This window comes from Lithobates pipiens, unplaced genomic scaffold (assembly GCF_037356315.1).
Source record: "Lithobates pipiens isolate NorthernLeopardFrog02 unplaced genomic scaffold, aLitPip1_a1.2 Scaffold_28, whole genome shotgun sequence".
Taxonomy (NCBI): domain Eukaryota; kingdom Metazoa; phylum Chordata; class Amphibia; order Anura; family Ranidae; genus Lithobates; species Lithobates pipiens.
In genome coordinates, this window is record NW_027507789.1 from 183,688,895 (window position 1) to 183,706,708 (window position 17,814).

The window sequence follows — 17,814 nt, forward strand, 5'->3', positions numbered from 1 at the left end:
GCATTATTGGTGCCAAGCTCAGCCCTTCTAGGCTCGCTATTGGATAGGGAGGCTGCCCATCACATCATTGGAGCAACAGGGAGGCACAAGGAAGGTTACCACCAGGCATGAAATTCCATAGTAAAACCCCTTAATTGGCATTTCAGAGTGCTTTAGAAAGCGGAAATTGCATTCCATTACGGATTGACAAATTACTAACATTAATATCAGTGTAGATTTTTTTATTTTGTTGATGAAGTGCTAGGTGTGATGGAGCTGTACTCCTATTCTTCCCATCCTACTCTCCGGGGAAGAGATTTTATTTTATTTTTTTTACAATCATCTTGCTCTTCACAGGCTTTAAAAGCAGACATTTAAAACTCCAGCTAAAACTTCTCCAAGCCATTAAGAGTCATTAAGATGAAGTTAATAGCTGTGGGTAGAAGCAGAGGGCTCACCGGCATATCTATCCCGGAAGGAGGAGGGAGGGGAGACAGAGCTAGAGATATACACATTAATGGACTTAATGTAAGCAAGGCAAATACCCAAGTGGGGGTGGGTGGATGGATTTAAGGTCCAGAGACTGAAGCAGCAATTTACAAAAGATAAAAAGGCCAAATCTGATATATAGTTTTTCTTAGGGAACATCAGTGGTGAGATCTCTACAGTTGAGTACAAGCACCAACAACCCCTCACTATGGCCTTTATGAAGGGAACTTTCTCTGAAATGTTAATTTTAGATCATGGAGAACTGAGGTCAAGAAAACCTTGCAGAGATAGAAGCTAGCTGAGGGATTCAACTAACCTGTGTCCTCCGATAACGGAAACGGCAGTATCAGGTAAACTTTTGTCATTAAGTAGAAGTTCATCAAATTATTCCTAAGATGCCACCCCACCAAGATAAAGGTCATAAGATGTATGTGCCAGAGTGACAGTCTGTGTGGTAGAATGAGAGCCCAAGCTCTGGTCATGGGCAAGCACAGAGCCAAGCTCTCTCCCATACCAGCTCTCATCCAGATTGACCTGGGCTGTACGCAAGTCTCCAAGTTGTGTACCTTGTTGGTGCTTACACTGTTGCTGAGACAGAAGTCCTGAATCCCAGTCTGACTCAGATGAAGCATTGTACTGGATGATTTTGGGGTTAAAGTAAGGGTTGGGGGAATCGACATCGTCCTCATTTGTCACAAATTTCTTCTCTCTTTTCTTTGAGTTGGGGAGATCATTTGCAACATGCTCAAGACCAGAATTAGAAAGCTGGTGAAAAGCCCACGCAGGCAGCGACAATGGCTTGCACTGGTAGGGCTGTCTCTTGGCAGGTGGGGGACTTGAGCAGCTATGCTTACGTTTACCTCGACAAAAGTCTGTAGTAGATTGTAACTCACTCTGCTCTGGAGTGCTGGCCTCATTAACCAAAGGTCTAGAGCTGTGTGTTACTGCAGATCCTTGGTACAAGGGCACTACATTTACCCGATTATGCTGTGGTGCACTGGCTTTGTCTAAACATGTAGTGTTGTGCACCACCTCTGCAGGGTGGTGTCTTAATGTTATAATGTCTAGATTTTGCTCTGGGGCACTGGCCTCATTCCCAGAAGGAATGGTACCATGTGTTACTGCTGGAGTGTCTACTAAACCATGGACCAACTGGTCTTCTCTGTCAGAATTATTTGTCACAAGTGTGGAGTTAGGGGGGGTTACTACTAAAGTTTCTGCTGGACTTTTATACAAAGGGATTACATTTAGATGTTCCTGGCATAAAGCTCTATCCACTCGTGTGTGCAAGCTAGAAGCAGCATTTAATAAAAGGTCATTCTGGTCAGATAGCAGCTGTTCATGCAGTTGTATGGAGCCCAGCGGTACATTTACCATTTCTTCAGGTCTCCTCTCCCCAGCTGGCAGCTGTACAAGGGCATCCAGTAAACTAACCCCACAAAGATTTTCAGTAGAAGGCTCTGCAGTTCCTTGAAGTTGTTCGCCAACTTCCAGCACAGACATCTGCTCTACCAGTAATTCACTACAGTGGGCACCAGCAGTGTTCGTGACCTGTGTGCCAGAAAGTGAATCTTGCAATACTGATGGATTGTGGGCTTCACATGGGCATTCAGGACCTAAAGCACCATGTGGATCTGCTAAGGGGCTAAGGAGCAATGGTGGGGAAAACGTTGCTACTGCATTTGCCATAGTCATTTGTGCATGTTGCCCATCTGGAGGAATGAGCAATGACTGCACAGTATATACAGAGGTCAACCCAGCCTCCTCTGTGTACCAGGAGACCTCCGTGACCACATCCACATGAGACGCTACTTCTGCGCCACAGATGTCTTGTAATTGCCCATTGCACGGTATCAAAATATTATTTGAGTCTTTTGCAAATGGGTGTATTTGGTCATTGCATTCTACAGAGTCTTTATCATCCTTGGTTACATCCATATTCTCTTCCCGTTCACTGGGAGAAGCATTCATTACAGGGTGTCTTTGTACAATATCCGGCATGTGTTCCTCACTCACATGCGCTGCACAGTTGTCTTCCACAAGAGTTACAGCACCATTTCCTTCACATAGTACCTCAGGCACCACCATCTTGCTCTCCTCCTTTAAAACAGGAACCCAAGCGTCCTCTATATTGAATGAGCCATCAGCCACAACTCCTTCCACGACAGGCATAATCCTTGAGAGATGGGGAAAAAAAATCCAAACTATAAGAACATTGTATTGCAAGAATATGGATAGTAAACACCGCTTTGCATGCAAGTTTCACCCACCACCACAGCAAACCTAGTAAAATTTACCAGTGTCCACCTAATGCCTGATTAACAAGTGCAATTCAGTTTCACTGTTCATCAATTTGCAGGCTGCTTGTTTTTTTTTTTTTTTTTTTTTAACACTGTCTTTATTGCATTTGGATCAGAAATAAAGGGCAAATAAAGGCAGATAAAAACATATATAGCAGAACGTGTGGTATATAAAAAAAACACAAAAAAACAAAACTTGCATCAAGAACAAGACATGCATCTTAAAGAGTTGGTACAGGCTCTTAAAGGTTGGCAACAATCAAGTTCACAAGTAGAAATTATTTCACCCATGTCAGTTTTCAGTAAGCGATAGAATGAGAATAGTTTAACGCTCAGTAACAGTATCAGACAAAGGTTTAGCACGAACAATTAAAAGTACAGATAATTAGTAATACATAAACGTACAACACAGTAGCGAAAAATACAGGAACAAACAAAGTAACATACAACACACCATCTCAGGTGTATGGCTGGCAAAGGTCTGGTTAGTGTAAATCCCCAGAGAAGGAGGGAATAGCATTTTTTATTTTTTTGAGTTTAAGGCTGGGTTCACACTTATGCGAATTGGATGCAGGAGTCTCTGCATCCAATTTGCATGACAGGAGACTGACCGGCTCTCAAATGGAGCTGGTTCATACCTGGTTCAACGGAGCGGATTGCACAGGGGTCCTGCGCATCTTTGGCTCCATTTCAGGTCCAAATTGAGGCAAAAATCTGGGCCCCGATTCGTCCCTGAAAACGGAAAAACAGGGAAGCACCGGACACCTGCTGTGAGAAGCATGCGAAATTAAGTGTGAACCCAACCTAAAGGGAGCTAGACGTCAGGAGAGACATATGGTCATTTTGATTGTGCATGCTCTGGCGTAGACATCCATTACTTCCATCTTCACTACAAGGGGAGCCACTGACCTGGAACAATTATGTACATGTCAGCGATTTACCAAGTAATGAACCCAAGATTAGGATGACCATCCCAGAGCATGCAAAACCCAAAACAAGCAAGTTGTAGAAGCTCCTATATATCCTCACCTTGATAGGTTAACTTTATAATGGAACCTCAATTAAAACAATTTTTTCCTGTGCATAAGTGTTAAAGTGTAAGCCCAATTATTACTGCGTTCCCCAACTAACTAATCTGTTTAATTTGCAAACAAGTGGGAGCTTCAATGCCACCTTTTGATGTGTGTGGTCCCCCCAACTTCAAACTATCCAAAATTACCCTACTATGAGGCAGCAATGCACAGAGGACGGGCACACCTGGAGGTAGCCCTCTGAATCTTTAAAAGTTTCAAACACACCAGAAGACATTGCCTTTACAAAACAACTGAAGGCTTCTTGTGTGGGTGCACAAAATAATTAAATAAAAAAAAAAAAAAAAAAACAACAATGGCAGGTTCTCTGATCTGCTTGAAACTAGCTATAAAAAAGGAAAGGAGTAAATGGGCAGGGCAATATACAAAAACAGTACATGGGGGTTCATAGCACTCTTCAACTAGCCAGGCAAAAAAAAAAAAAAAAAAAAGAAGAAGATGCAAATTATGTTTTTACCCCCAGACATTTCTAATGTATGACAAGTGAAAAACAAATTTGTATTATTATCTACAGCTTTGAAGCCAACCCCATCTTAGGAAGGCCATACATTAAGAAATTTTCTTTCCTTCATCCAAGGGTTAAAGGAAATAAAAAATCGCTTTATTTTCCTTTTAACACAGTCGATGCTGATAACAAACAAATGATAAAAAACAGTCTTAGCATAATTGACAACTGTAAACCTCAATACAATTTTAAGTCAGAAAGTAAGCATGCAGCAGAAAGTTTAAGAAACTTTGTTAGACGAAAAACTATGCAGACCAAATGTCACCCAGGTCACTATGTTGCCCGAACTGTTCCCATTCACTAGTCTACAGGATGCTGCAGGGGTTCGGTTACAAAGCACATCCTATTTCTGGATGTGTGCTCCAATAGCCAGGGTAGGCAGGGGGTTTGGGTCTGGGCTCACAGCCATGGGGATGTGGATTCTGGCCAAATAAGCCATCAGGGCCATGGAGCAGTCAGGGAGGAGGGAAAGCACACTGACTGCACGCACTCTAAAATAGCAAAGTTATACTAAGCGGAGCTAGCAATGCACGTTCTGCTTCAGAAAGGAAATTCAACTTCCAGGATGGCGGATGAAAGCGGACCTGTAGCAGAATAAAGGAAAAGTTGAAGACGGGCAGGCAGACATGTTTCTATCATTTACTAAGATTCTTAGTTTTGAATAGATTATTACTCTACAACCAGGCATATGGACAAGGTAGGAAGTTCAGGCTGTGAAAGTGTGTGTCATCACTAAGTCTAAGAGATGCTGAATGAAGTACCTCTTATAAAATTGTATTAATGCCACTTTTCTTTAGTGCAGGGCATCTGTTGTGCAGCCAGACACAGCGTCAATATAAGTGACTGGTAATGCACTTAAAGCCCATGAAACACATGTCAGGGGGTATTTACTAAAACCATTCACAGACAGAAGCTGGAGCAGCTGTGCAGAGTAGCCAAAGAGTTGCCAACTTCAACTTGTTCAGTTAAGTTTTGAAAATAAAGTTCACGCTTGTGTGTCTTCTCATGCAACGTTGGACACAAAGCCGCATGACAAGTTGCATGCCATCGGTTTTAAATGCACCCATTCGTATCCAAGTGACTTAAGTGCCAGAGTGTAAAGTCACATCAAAGTTGCACTGGAAATCGTGTGACTTTGGAGTCGCACAAGTGTGAATGGAGCTGAGGGCTAGAAGTTGATTGGCTGTCATGCACATCTGCTCTAGATTTCTGTCTACTCCGGTTCTTTGTGAATTCCTCTCGTTGTGAATGTAGCCCAGCTATTGCAAAGATAAGTGCTGAGATGGTAACAAGCAAAAGACACGTGTCTACAGTGGGTCCTACAGTGGAATTGTACTGTTAATCCTGTAATGGAGAAGGGTAAGAAGATACACAACTCACTTTTCTCTCCCTTTTGTTATAGGAATATATTCATTTTAGGGAACTTTAAACAGTTGTGAGACTCCCATTTAGAGAATGCTCATGTAATACTGATACGTTTTTTAGCATTCACTGATGTGGAACAAGTATAGAGATAAGGAATTCTGACACCCATGAAAATCCATGCCGGACCGAAGGGGGTTCGCCCCCCCATTTTTGCATGGGGCCCCCAGAGCACAAGTCGCATGCCATAAGTCGGATCTTGGTGATCCAACTTGGATGCGACTTCCATTCGAATAAATGGTCTGAAAGTGGGATAAGTTAAGACGGCTCTCAGAGAACCACTGGTCTTCAGAATGTGCTGGCCCTGGGTTTTTTCTTTTTTTGCAGCTAGAAAACAGTTATGCCACACAGCTCCTAAAAGCCTATGTGTGCATGGACACATAGAACATAGAAATTTAAGCTGCAAAAAATAAAAAAATACATTAACAAAAAAAACAAAAAAAGGTTGTCCGACGCTGGTAAAAGTGTCTGTAAAAATGCTGTGTGCATGAGGACTTTCAGTTGTACCTACAGGTAAGGTGAATATCTTCTGGGTGTTGCACCGTTTAGGAGATATTCATATATGTAGCAGGCGGTGATGTCACCGGCACACACGCACTGCGCCTCAACAGACGGTACTCTGGAGTGTGCTCTCCACTTAGAGACCTGTGCCATACCCATGTCTGCAGTGCGCATGCGCAATGTCATGTCTCAGCAGTTCAAACCACTGGAGCCCATAAACCCACGAGGAAGACTGGGTGAAGATGGAAGCCTCATCAGTGGTAACAGCGTGTAAGTGGAGGGATCCATTTCACAGGTAAACATTTCATAATGTGCTAGTATACGATGCATACTAGCACAATGTCATTAACTGGAGGAAAACTTTAATACCGCTTTAACAAACAGTACATGAGGCTTAAAAAAGTAGCCTTTCCTGACTCCCCAGTAATTCACTACACTGGGGAATGAGTCTCTTTGAAAGTTTCAGTGCTTCTCTTCTGAATTTTTTTTAAAGTCCTGTCTCTCCCACTCAGCAGGTCAGCACCCCCTGCTCCCCCTCCTGCTGAGTGACTCGCCAGCTCAGCTCTCCACTTTCAATAGTGAATTCTGCAGCTCAGCTTTCCCTGTTCCACCCTTCCAGCGGAGCTTCTGCAAATTGACTTCCCTCCTTCCTCCCAGCAGCCTTCCAATGCAGGAACCGTCTTCTTACAAGTATAAATCAGTCAGTCCATACATGCACATTACAGTGCTGTGCCCAATGGTAAATCTGGTTGGTTCTGATTAAAAGTTAGGCACTCTGGGGTCAACAGCAAGGTTGTGGTGGTATGGCTTGATGATCACCTAGTAGCAGCCATGCAAGTTCCAATTTGACCATAGAATTTAAAAATTGTAATTAATTTTAAAATGAATACTCTAATAAAGCACACACTTTGGTCTTCGATTGGATGCTACATTCTAAATCAAAATAAACGTGTTTTAAATGGCAAGGATCAATTCACCACCAATGTATGGATAAAGTCACATCCATTGCATTAACATTATCCCCAAAATGTGTGAAAGAAAAATTACCTCTACATGCAATTAAATCCCTCATGCATTTCCTGTCTTGCATTCAAAAATGAAGAGGAATCTGGTTGCAATTTGCAGCAGACATTTGTTATAAATTGGACCCAATATTTACGTAGCTCATATAGATAGTCCATCAGCACAATAACCCCTCCTACGTACTGTGAAAGGTTCCAATAAGGAAACACCATTATAAAATCAATATTGGTTTTATGCAGCTATTGTAGAGGAAGACAACAGGCTGAGAGATGTTCTGTGCAGAGCCATTCTCAGAAAACAGGCAGTAAAATTACTTCAATATAGCCATCAATTGTGTCATCCGTCTAATGACTGGAGGCTGCCTGGATACACACCAATGCACTGTATACACTAATGCTAACAAAATGCAAGTCCAGCTAATGGAACTGAATTATGAAACAAATAAAGTGAAGGGACAGCTCACAGAAAATGAAAGCTGGCGGTGGAATTTATTCCTGTACTACAAATGCTCACTGACTTAGGAAAATAGGCTTCACACAGAAAACAGCAAGTCCAAGACCTGCAGGTTTTTAAAGTGCAGTTTAGGTATACTAAAGTGTCCTTGGACAACATTAAAGTACAAATGAAGGCATTTTTATTTTATTTGGATATAGTAAGGGGGGGGGGGGGTTGCCCATGGGGGAGACTTTCCCTCACTTCCTGTCCCATAGCCAAAACTGGATAGGAAGCCAGAGGAAATCCTTTCAAAGCTACAAAAAAAAGTTTTGCCTTTAGTTATACTGTAGAGCACAACCCAAGTAATTTTTTTTCCCATTTTGCAAGGGTAAGAGTTAGATCTTCTACATTTTTATAACTGTCTGTGATTCCATTGCAGACAGTAGCCTTTCACTTCCTGCTCCTGTGACACTCAAAATTAAATGAGAGTTATTGACTTAAAAAGAGAAGTATAGGTTTTATGTTTATTTAAGAATCATACTTACCTACCTAGGTGGATGCAGCATCTGTCCCCCTGGTGCCTCTAACCCTGAGAACCGAACGATCCAACACAGATGATCGCTTGGTTCTCAGGGCTCCCTGAACAGAGAGCTGGTGACTGTCACTCAGCGCTCTGCCATCCCCCACACTCACTGGATATGGCGTAGATATCTATGCCTGGAAGTGGAAGCAAATACCTGGATTATACAGGTATTTACTCTCCCCTCCCCCCTTTGAAAGGTGCCAAATGTGACACCAGAGGGGGGGGGGGGGGGGATTCCAAAAAGCGGAGGTTCCGCTTTAAGGGAATCAATTTATATAACTGAAAGTGTCAGCTTTTAAATCAGTCACCAATAACCCTCTGTACAGCAGCACCATCAGCCAATAGGGCACTGCCGCTTCAACTACCACCTGCCCCCCGTATAGTAAAATGGCGGGGGGCCGGATCCCATCTAATTTTGGAGCGACGTCATATGACGTCACCACCAGTGTCAAAGCTGTGGAACACCGGCAGCACGGGGATGGCACCATGTTCCTAGGACACTGCGTGACAGCGATCTCGGTAAAGAGCGGATGACGCGACTTTTTACCCATGTGATCGGCTGTGTCCAATCACATGTAAAGGAGAGGGGAAGTGCCATTTATCGGCTCTCCTTGCCCCACAATGACAAAAGCGGCATCTTCTTGCAGGGCAGACTGTACAGGTAAATCAGGGTACTGATCAGTGCTGCTTTTCAGTGTCCATCAGTGCAACCCCATCATTGATTGAGAAAAATTACTTAATTACAAAATTTACAGACAAAAGTAAAAAAAATTTTGTTTAAAATTTTCAGCCATTTTTTTTTTTAAAGCAAAAAATAAAAAACCCAGCGGTGATTAAATACTACCAAAAGAAAGCTCCATTTGTGTGAAAAAAAGATAAAAATGTGAGTACAGCATTGTATGACCGCGAAATTTTCATTCAAAGTGTGACAGCACTTATAGCAGAAAATTGGCCTAGGCAGGAAGGGGGTGAAATTGGTCAGTATTAGAGCGGTTTAAAAAAAAAAAAAAAAAAAATAAAAAGTAAAAGGAAGGGAGAATAGCCAGGGCTGTGTCCTTTCATGCTTTAGCAGCAGTGGTGGTGGTTGAGGGCCTGGCTGTGCACTTTACTGGGGGCTGAGTTTGTATTACCAGACTGACCCAAGATAATTTTATATCCTATAGCAGTTATACAGTACCCGCATACTGTATGTAAACGGTAAGTGAATATGGCTATGTGCCCCGAGCCAAGAAAAATAAGTCCCCAATGAAACTCGGCACTCTTGTGCAGTACTCACCCACAAGGATACTCCATTAGGTCACACATCATGTTGCTGGCAATGTCATCAATGACTTTGTAATTGGAGTTATCCAGAGCAAACTGAGTGTGCTGATCACTAATCAGGTGCTAAAAAGAAGTGAAAAGACTGTCAGTTGTGCAGGTTTCATTTCTGAACATCTACAATGCATACAGACATCCCAATTTATTTTCTTACTTCACTGAGTTTGGTGTAGGCCACCCGACAGCACTCACAGAAGCCACTTTTTTCCCTGGTATGTGGTCTCTGGCTCCTCTCTCTGTCATCATCCTGGTCTCTAAAGTAACATATTACATTTATAAACATGCCGAACAAATCAAGGAGCTGGAAACCAATGCAGTTTCAAAGCTGCAGCTTGTTTCTGATCTTAAGCAAGTCAATTTTTTTTTTTTAATCCAAAAAAATTAAAAATAAAGTAAGTACGGGGTTTGAGGTTGCTGCATCTGTCCCCCACCAGTACCAACACTGAGTACCAAGTGAACTCAACTCCACGAGCAGAGAGCTGGTGACTGTCAGTCACCACTCTCTGATCTGCCCCCTCCTTGCTCACTGAAGCGCGTAGAGGGCTCAGGTGCTCAGCGGCTCGCTGATCCGAGTGCCAGTCCAAGCATGTGGGCGGATCCCGACCCCAGTGTCGTGCTCTTGCCCAAACCTGGACCAGCTCTGTGACTTCAGCACTCCGTGACCTGCTTTTGAGCCGTCGTAAACTTTTCATTGCCACCACAGCAGATCACAGTGCGATTGCTATGCGGTGCAGGACATGCACAGGAATCGCTGCGTTTCCCGCACTGCACCATTGTGAACTAGGGCTCAGAAAGAGGCTTGTAATCCCATCACTTTCTATTTTGTAGGGATTTCTTATCTCACTGTCCTTGAAAAATACATTCATATTCCTGCTGCAATAGAAGTATTGGACTGATATGTGGTCACTATCATAGGCTTACCTGCCATCCTTTTCCTTGTGTGTACTATTGTTAGTAGGGGCAGGCTCAAAGGGGCTCCTGCTTGAAGAGATGAAGGAAATCTCAGGGAAGCTGGATAAGCAGCACTGGAGTGGACGGTACTTCCTATAAAAGGAAAAAAATATTAACAAGCAGGCTCATTTATCATTTAAAAGTTTGAGTACACCAGACAGGGCAGAGTAGGACCAACAACAATGTTTTGAACAAGAACAGGCTTCTACATAAACCAAAAAAGAGCAGCAACAATCAATATGGAAATAGCAAATTGGATGGTGTTGACATAGCGCCAGTTCACCTAAATAAACATACGATACATCAATGTAAGACACCTAGTCAGGTGCGCACAAATAGGTTTTCCAAATAACGAGAAAGAAATCAGAAGACAGAGAAGGCAGCATGAATATGAAGAGAACCAAAGCAGGATAGGTAGTTGGATGTGAAAGAAAAATGATTAGGGAAACATGCACAGTTAAAGTGGGTCTACTGAGGGGGGTCACAAAGGCGTTATAATCTTGAGAGGATCGGAAATCGCGCCAGTACAACTATGGTTTTATTGAATTTTTCCACTTTTCAGTTTAATGCGACCATCAATTGTTCCATCAGATTAATTTCATTCCCCACAGCCATCCACTGACCAATTGAAGGTGGATCCAAGCATTTCCATTTTTGCGGAATACAAATTTTAGCACCAATAAGGTGGTGGATCAAGAGGGATTTTTTTTATATCGACGCCTCGACATCGGGGTAAAGGTGAAGCAGGCACTGCGCCAGATTGTCTGCAAGTGAAATGTCTGTCAGTCTAAAAACCAAGCGAATAGAATCCCCGAAAGGGGCAAACACGCAAGCATGTCCAGAATACGCGCAGTAACGAACCGTCAGGTTATTGACAATGCCAACTGGTGGAGGGAACTGACGGGTAGATCTTATGAAGGAGCGCGAGTACCCTATTCCCAACGAGTCAGGAACTTAAACCCAGCCTCTTGAAACCTACTTGCGAGTGAGGAGCGGTGTGCAAAGTACAAAATACGTTCTCTCTGAACTTTTGAGAAGGCCCAACTCGGGTCATTTTCCCATTTCCGTAGATGGGGAGGTATAAAGCTGTCCTGAGGTTCAACCAGTAACCTGTACATTAAGGACAATAGATGGAGGGGAACGGGATCCGGGTAGAGCCTCTCAAAAGCAGATGTGGAGGGCACAAAATGTAAGGGAGGAGGTGATCTGTGTAATCTGTGTTGCTCGTCATCTATCTAGAGGGGGGCGATAGCATTGCTTGAATTTCTTAACCTAAATCTGTTGATTGCTATAAATTCCGGTCAGGATACGACGAGAGTCTTTTTGCTTTGTAGCCCCAGAGAAAATGTTCAAAAATTCAGCCGGACCGAACGCAGGAAGTGGCTTTGGAACGTTATTGGCAAAGTTTGGAGGAGGTATATTAATTTTGGCAAAGCCACCATCTTTAAAAATTCTGTTCCTACCGAACCAGGAGAAAGCATTCTTGTGCCAGCGCTGGAGACCTAGACAGAGGTTAGCCAGGGGGTAAAATTCTCCTGAAAGACTGCTGACGACGAGGCGGTAATAAAAAAACGCCCAGATATTTGATTTTGTGGCGAGCCCAAGAGAAGGGGAAAGTCTGTTGAATGTTGAGTGTCTCCTTAGATAAATTTATGTTTAAAGCTTCGGATTTGTGTACATTAATTTTATAATTAGAAAGAGCAGAGAGTATGTCCTAAGAGCCTGCAATAAATTGGGGATGGAAGTCATGGGGCTTGTTACAAAAAAGAAACAAATCAATCAGCGGCGTAAACCGCAACTTTATGGTGTGCGTTGCCTGCGCCGATGCCCTTTATATTTTGACCGTCTCTAATGTGAGCCAGCAGGGGTTCTAGTACCAATATAAATATCAAGGGTGACAACGGGCACCCCTGTCTCGTTGCTCAAGGAAAAGGGGGCAAAAATTGCTTCATTTGCCCGGACTGCTGCTGAGGGATGGGAATAGAATGCCTCTAAGCAGGCTCATTTAAACTTTTTTTTACTGTGCTATTATAGCTGTCCATATATTTATTACTAGTCATCCGACACCAGCACCGCGATAGAGGGCACCGACACCAGCACCGCGATATAGGGCACCGACACCAGCACCGCGATAGAGGGCACCGACACCAGCACCGCGATAGAGGGCACCGACACCAGCACCGCGATAGAGGGCACCGACACCAGCACCGCGATAGAGGGCACCGACACCAGCACCGCGATAGAGGGCACCGACACCAGCACCGCGATAGAGGGCACCGACACCAACTCTCTCTGGGAGTAGGAATTCCTCCTCTGCAAGCGCACGCAAAAGCAGAATGCAGCATTTCTCTAAGCAAGGCCTGTAAGTGCTCCATTCTGACAGCCCTCTGATGGTGGTAACATTTCCGCCATTTTATGTTTGTACCGGGGGTCTAAGTACGTTGCCAACCAGTACTGGTCCTTGACCTTTATGCTTTTTATACGGGGGGCCCTGTTAAAAACACTGGAGCATGAAGGCCCCCCATTTGCATTAAACTGGAAGCGGTGTGGTGGCCTGGCTCCTGCTCATCATCCAGGATAATGTCGTCCTCCTCGTTCTCTCCCCATCCACGGACAACAGGGATCTCAGAAAGGTTTAAAGCATGCTCTTCTTGCTCCTCCTCATCCGCCTAGCACCATCCTCCTCCGACTACTCTTCAGACTCCTGTTGTTGACTTGTCTCAGAGACAAGCCAACAACCCCCCCCCCCCCCTCAAGGAATTCATCCAGCATTGAGACTTCCTCATCCTCCTGCACGGCTTGATCAATGACAACGCAATGCGTGCTCCATAAAGAAGGCATAAGGCACGATGTCACTGATGACTGGCCATAAACTGGCTGCGACCAGTTTGGTGATCTCATCAAATGGCTGCAGAAGTCTGCATGCGTCACGCATGAGCAGCCACTGGTGCGGTTGAAAAAAAAAAAAAATACAAAAAACACAAGCTCCCCAGAACCTGTTCTGCCGCAGAGTTCACACAGGTAGACGTTAGGCTGCTCCAGCAGAAACGTGCAGTTATAAAGCATATAGAAGGTTGCATTCCATCGCGTCGGGCAATCGCAAATAAGACGTCTGACCGGCAGATTGTGTCGCCACTGAATGTCAGCAAGGTGACCAAGTTTAAGACGTGTGCCATGCAAGGCACCAGTGTAATTTTGCCCTGTTTCAATGCACTAAGCAGATTGGCACCGTTGTCACACACTACTTTACCAACTGTCAAATTGAGCGGTGTTAGCCACTGATCTGTCTGCGAACACAAAGCTGAAAGGAGTGCAGGGCCAGTCTGGCTCTTGGCTTCCAGGCACAACAGACACAGCACAGCATGGCAACGTCTCACCTGGCATGTCGAATAAGTTCTGGGGATCTTGGGCGGCGCAGCGGAAGAGATACCAGCAGCGGAAAAGGAGGAGTCAGCCAGTGAGGAGAGGGAGGATGGAGTAGGAGGAGGAGAAAAAGCCAGGCCTGCATGCAATCCGTGGCGGTAAAACCAAATCTACACGGGTGCCAGTGGTCAACCGTTGGGCAAGAGGGTTATCCAGCGTCATCATTTTTTTACGCTCAAACATTTGGCCCACGGAAGCCTGCTTTTTTCCAGAAAAACGTGAGGACGGCATGATGGAAGGTGGAGTGGAGGACAATTCTGAGAGAGAAGGAGAAGAGGCTGGACGGTGAGAGCCTGGAGTGTGGCTTTGTGGGTTCCGTTGCTCCTACTGGGTTCGGTGATGGCAGCTCATGTGCCTTCTTAAGGCGGTCATCCCTAGGTGAGTGTTGGGCTTACCACGACTTATGCGTTGACTGTAAATGGCAGCACTATTGTCAGCAGCGGACACGTTAAAAAAAGCACATCACTGCAGAGCCATGTGCCGGCATCCAAGGAGCGCCAGATGTGACAGTACATGGTTGATGCCTCGCTCCTGATACATTAGCAGTCTGGTTTGTCCCTCCTGTGCAATGTAAGTTCCGCCTGCTTCTCCTCCCTATCTGCTGGTCTGTATCTCCCTCTGAACTCCCCTCCTCTTCTTCTCTTGTGGGCACCCATGTGACATCACTAGACACGTCATCTACGTCACCTTCCCCACCGCTATATATAAGAGATCTCAGAGTAGGCAGCAACACCGAGGACCAACCTCCTCCTTGGGCTGATCTGGGTACTGTCGTCAGACTGCTGAGTGGCGGTTGTTGCCAACTCCTCTTCCTGATCCAATGCCAAAAGTGGCTGCGCATCGGCAATGTCTTGTGATGGATCGGAAAATAATTCTTCTGACTCAAGCGGAGGGTATATGGTGGTGGTGGTAGCGTCTTTGGGGGTGCACACAGCAGAGAGTGAAAAAGAGGGTGCAGATCGAGAAGATGAGGATTTTGCATCAGAGTAAGGCTGAGTGAGCCTCTCAACCAAGTCTGGTGCATCCTTTGACGTAATCGAACACACCTTCTGTAATTTGCCACTTTGGATCAAGCCTGTTGCTCCTGCCCTACCCCTACCACCCCTGCGGAAGGGCCTGCCTCTTCCTCTGCCTGTCATTTTTTAAATGACCATGTGACAAAAGTCTCTAGAGAAGTGCAGTATATGTAGAAGAAGGTATACAACACCTCCTTCAATCTGCCCTTTTGGGGGGCCACTGGTCTATCACACTAGTTATACTTTTTTCTAATTGCGTTTGTCACTCTTTGTAGTATCGCTGCAGAACCGCTCAGCAGTCACAATGCTGCACAGTGGAAATGCACTATACTGTGCTTTCTATATTTGAAAGTATTTTATACGTGTATTACACCCCTATATACTGCACACCAAATAGTACACCTATACCAGTCCTTACAAGGACCTTTGTGGACCTAACAGTAGCTAGTGAATTGCAGATTGTCCCTGCTCCAAAAACCAAACTGTCCCTCCCTACACTGAGAAACGACAGCTGCAGAATCGGTCAGCAGCACTGCACCACAATATGCTTTCTAGATTTGAAAGAAAGTATATTATACATGTATTACAACCCTATATACTGTACACCTATACCAGTCCTTAAAAAGGATCTTTGTGGACCTAGTAGCTAGTGAACTGCAGACTGTCCCTGCTCCAAACACCAAAAACTGTCCCTCCCTACACTGATAAAAGACAGCTGCAGAATCGGTCAGCACTCAGCAGTGCACCATAATATGCTTTCTAGATTTGAAAGTATATTATACGTGTATTACAACACTATATACTGTACACCTATACCAGTCCTTAAAAGGACTTTTGTGGACCTAATAGTAATAGCTAGTGATTAGACTGAGTGTCCCTGCTCCACACAGCGTCCTTTCCCTACACTGACAAAAGACAGAATGTAAAATGGCCGCCAGATCAGGACTATTTATAAGGTGGGGGTATGTCCATGTGTTGAAATGTCTCAATTGGCTTTCCTGTACCCCACGATGGATATGTCATGGGTCAAAGTTCTTTACAATGTAAACGCATATGTCCGCCCCGAACAGCGCCAGAAGTCCGCCGGTTTGGCAAAACGTGAACTAGCAAAATTCACCTCAAACCGACCATCGGGCTAACCGCAAGGCCATCTCTACCCCTGACCCCATTAGAGATATTTTCTGTCTCTTCCTTGTCTTTGCAGGAGATGGGACGTTAACAGACTACTTTGGACAGAAGTGAGGGAATCTCTCCCCAGTATGGATAGAGATGGCACTAACAACTGAGACAGACTTCCACACTTCAATTTATCTAAAGAAAAATATTTTGGCTGGAGTAGCTGGCCCCTCATCTTATTGCACATTCACCAATGATTTGGTGGTGCAAGGGTTTACCAAACAGCCCTTTTCATTCATATCCAAGCAGGCAGGTAGGCTATGACCCTGCATAGTCATAGGCAGATCTATAGCAGACTAAAATCAATGTAATGTGTGTGACCAACTTAATTAGACAGAGGCAGCATAGCCTGTGACATGTCCTAAAGAGAAAGGACCATCTCTAAAAAGGAATGCAATGCTTCAGTTAAGGGACTTTGGAAAGTTCTAGTGTTAGGGATAAGATTGGAAAATTTCGGCTGGCGACAGCCAGACACAAAGCAGTGTAGAACAAACTCTGCAGCAGCATTACAGAAGAAATGGGAATATAGTCACTCACCGGCTCTGGTCCTCAATCTTCAGAAATGGACACTTCAGTTTACCAACTGCAACAAACAAAAAGGTTTAAACACAACTTATCTGTTGTATCAAAAAACGTTTAGGCTAGATTCACACATGCCTGATGCCAATTTCTGATCCTTTTTTACAGCGAATTTCGTCAAACGGCTTGGGGGTTCCAAATCCATACCAGACCCTTATCTGAACATACGGGGCGGGGGCGAACTAGAGCCCCCCAAAGCACCTTGTCCTCATTTTAATAAGGACAAGGGCCTCTTCCCCACAACAATGGTCAGTGGTTGTGTCGGCCTGTGGGCGGGGGATTATCGGAACCTGGAACCCCTTTTAAACAGGGGGGCTCTTAGATCCAGGCCATGCCCCATCATGTGAATGAGTATGGGGTACATTGTACTCATTCACAAAAAAAACAAACAAAAAACAAAACAAAAAAAAAAAAAAAAAAGGCATTTTTTTGCCAATTTTATCTTCGAAATAAAACAATGTCCCTCAGTGTAGATCTAGTGTTGATAATGATGAAATGCCACCGCAACCCGAAATAAATAAATAAATAAAAGGGGGGGTCCATACCAGTCGCTAGCTTAGCCATCTGACCGGTAAAAGATACAAAATTTTAAAATTTATTTTGGCTTTTTGGGGGAACCCCACACCATTTTAGTATAGGGTTCCACCTAAAATCCATACCAGACCCAAAAGTTTTTTTTCCCCAATTTGTGTTCAAAACTGATGACAAGCACAATTCAGAAGTGGTCCCATTGAAGGCAATGAGCCTGGAATTTGCATCAAAATCATACTGCAGTGCTCAGAAAACACACAGGACTCTTTGGAATCACAGTAAATACATTATCTAATAAACCCTGCGCCTTAATTGCGTCGGCTCATAAGTTTGGGTGAATACCAAGTTTTGGTCTCAAAATAAATCTGACAAACATTTAGCATTCAAACTCACCTTTAACAGTTTTTGCACCTTTTGCACCCGCAGCACCTTTTCCCTAAAGATATAGAAATAATGGGAAAACAGTGTAAACGTGTGCCCTGACCAAACA

The 17,814-nt window shown here is 44.2% G+C and overlaps 1 protein-coding gene across 1 annotated transcript in view; it reads right to left on the reverse strand.

Annotated features, from left to right (window-relative positions):
* Positions 1-206: 206 nt before the first annotated feature.
* DBF4B (DBF4B-CDC7 kinase regulatory subunit) overlaps positions 207-17,814 on the reverse strand; it is a 39,316-nt gene continuing 21,708 nt past the window's right edge. Inside the window, exons 8-13 of the mRNA XM_077460090.1 lie at positions 17,718-17,760; positions 16,752-16,797; positions 10,570-10,692; positions 9,803-9,902; positions 9,605-9,714; positions 207-2,644 (exon numbers count right to left, since the gene is read on the reverse strand). Coding sequence (XP_077316216.1) covers positions 859-2,644; positions 9,605-9,714; positions 9,803-9,902; positions 10,570-10,692; positions 16,752-16,797; positions 17,718-17,760 — 2,208 coding nt within the window. The 3' untranslated portion in view covers positions 207-858. The remainder of the gene's footprint in view (positions 2,645-9,604; positions 9,715-9,802; positions 9,903-10,569; positions 10,693-16,751; positions 16,798-17,717; positions 17,761-17,814) is intronic.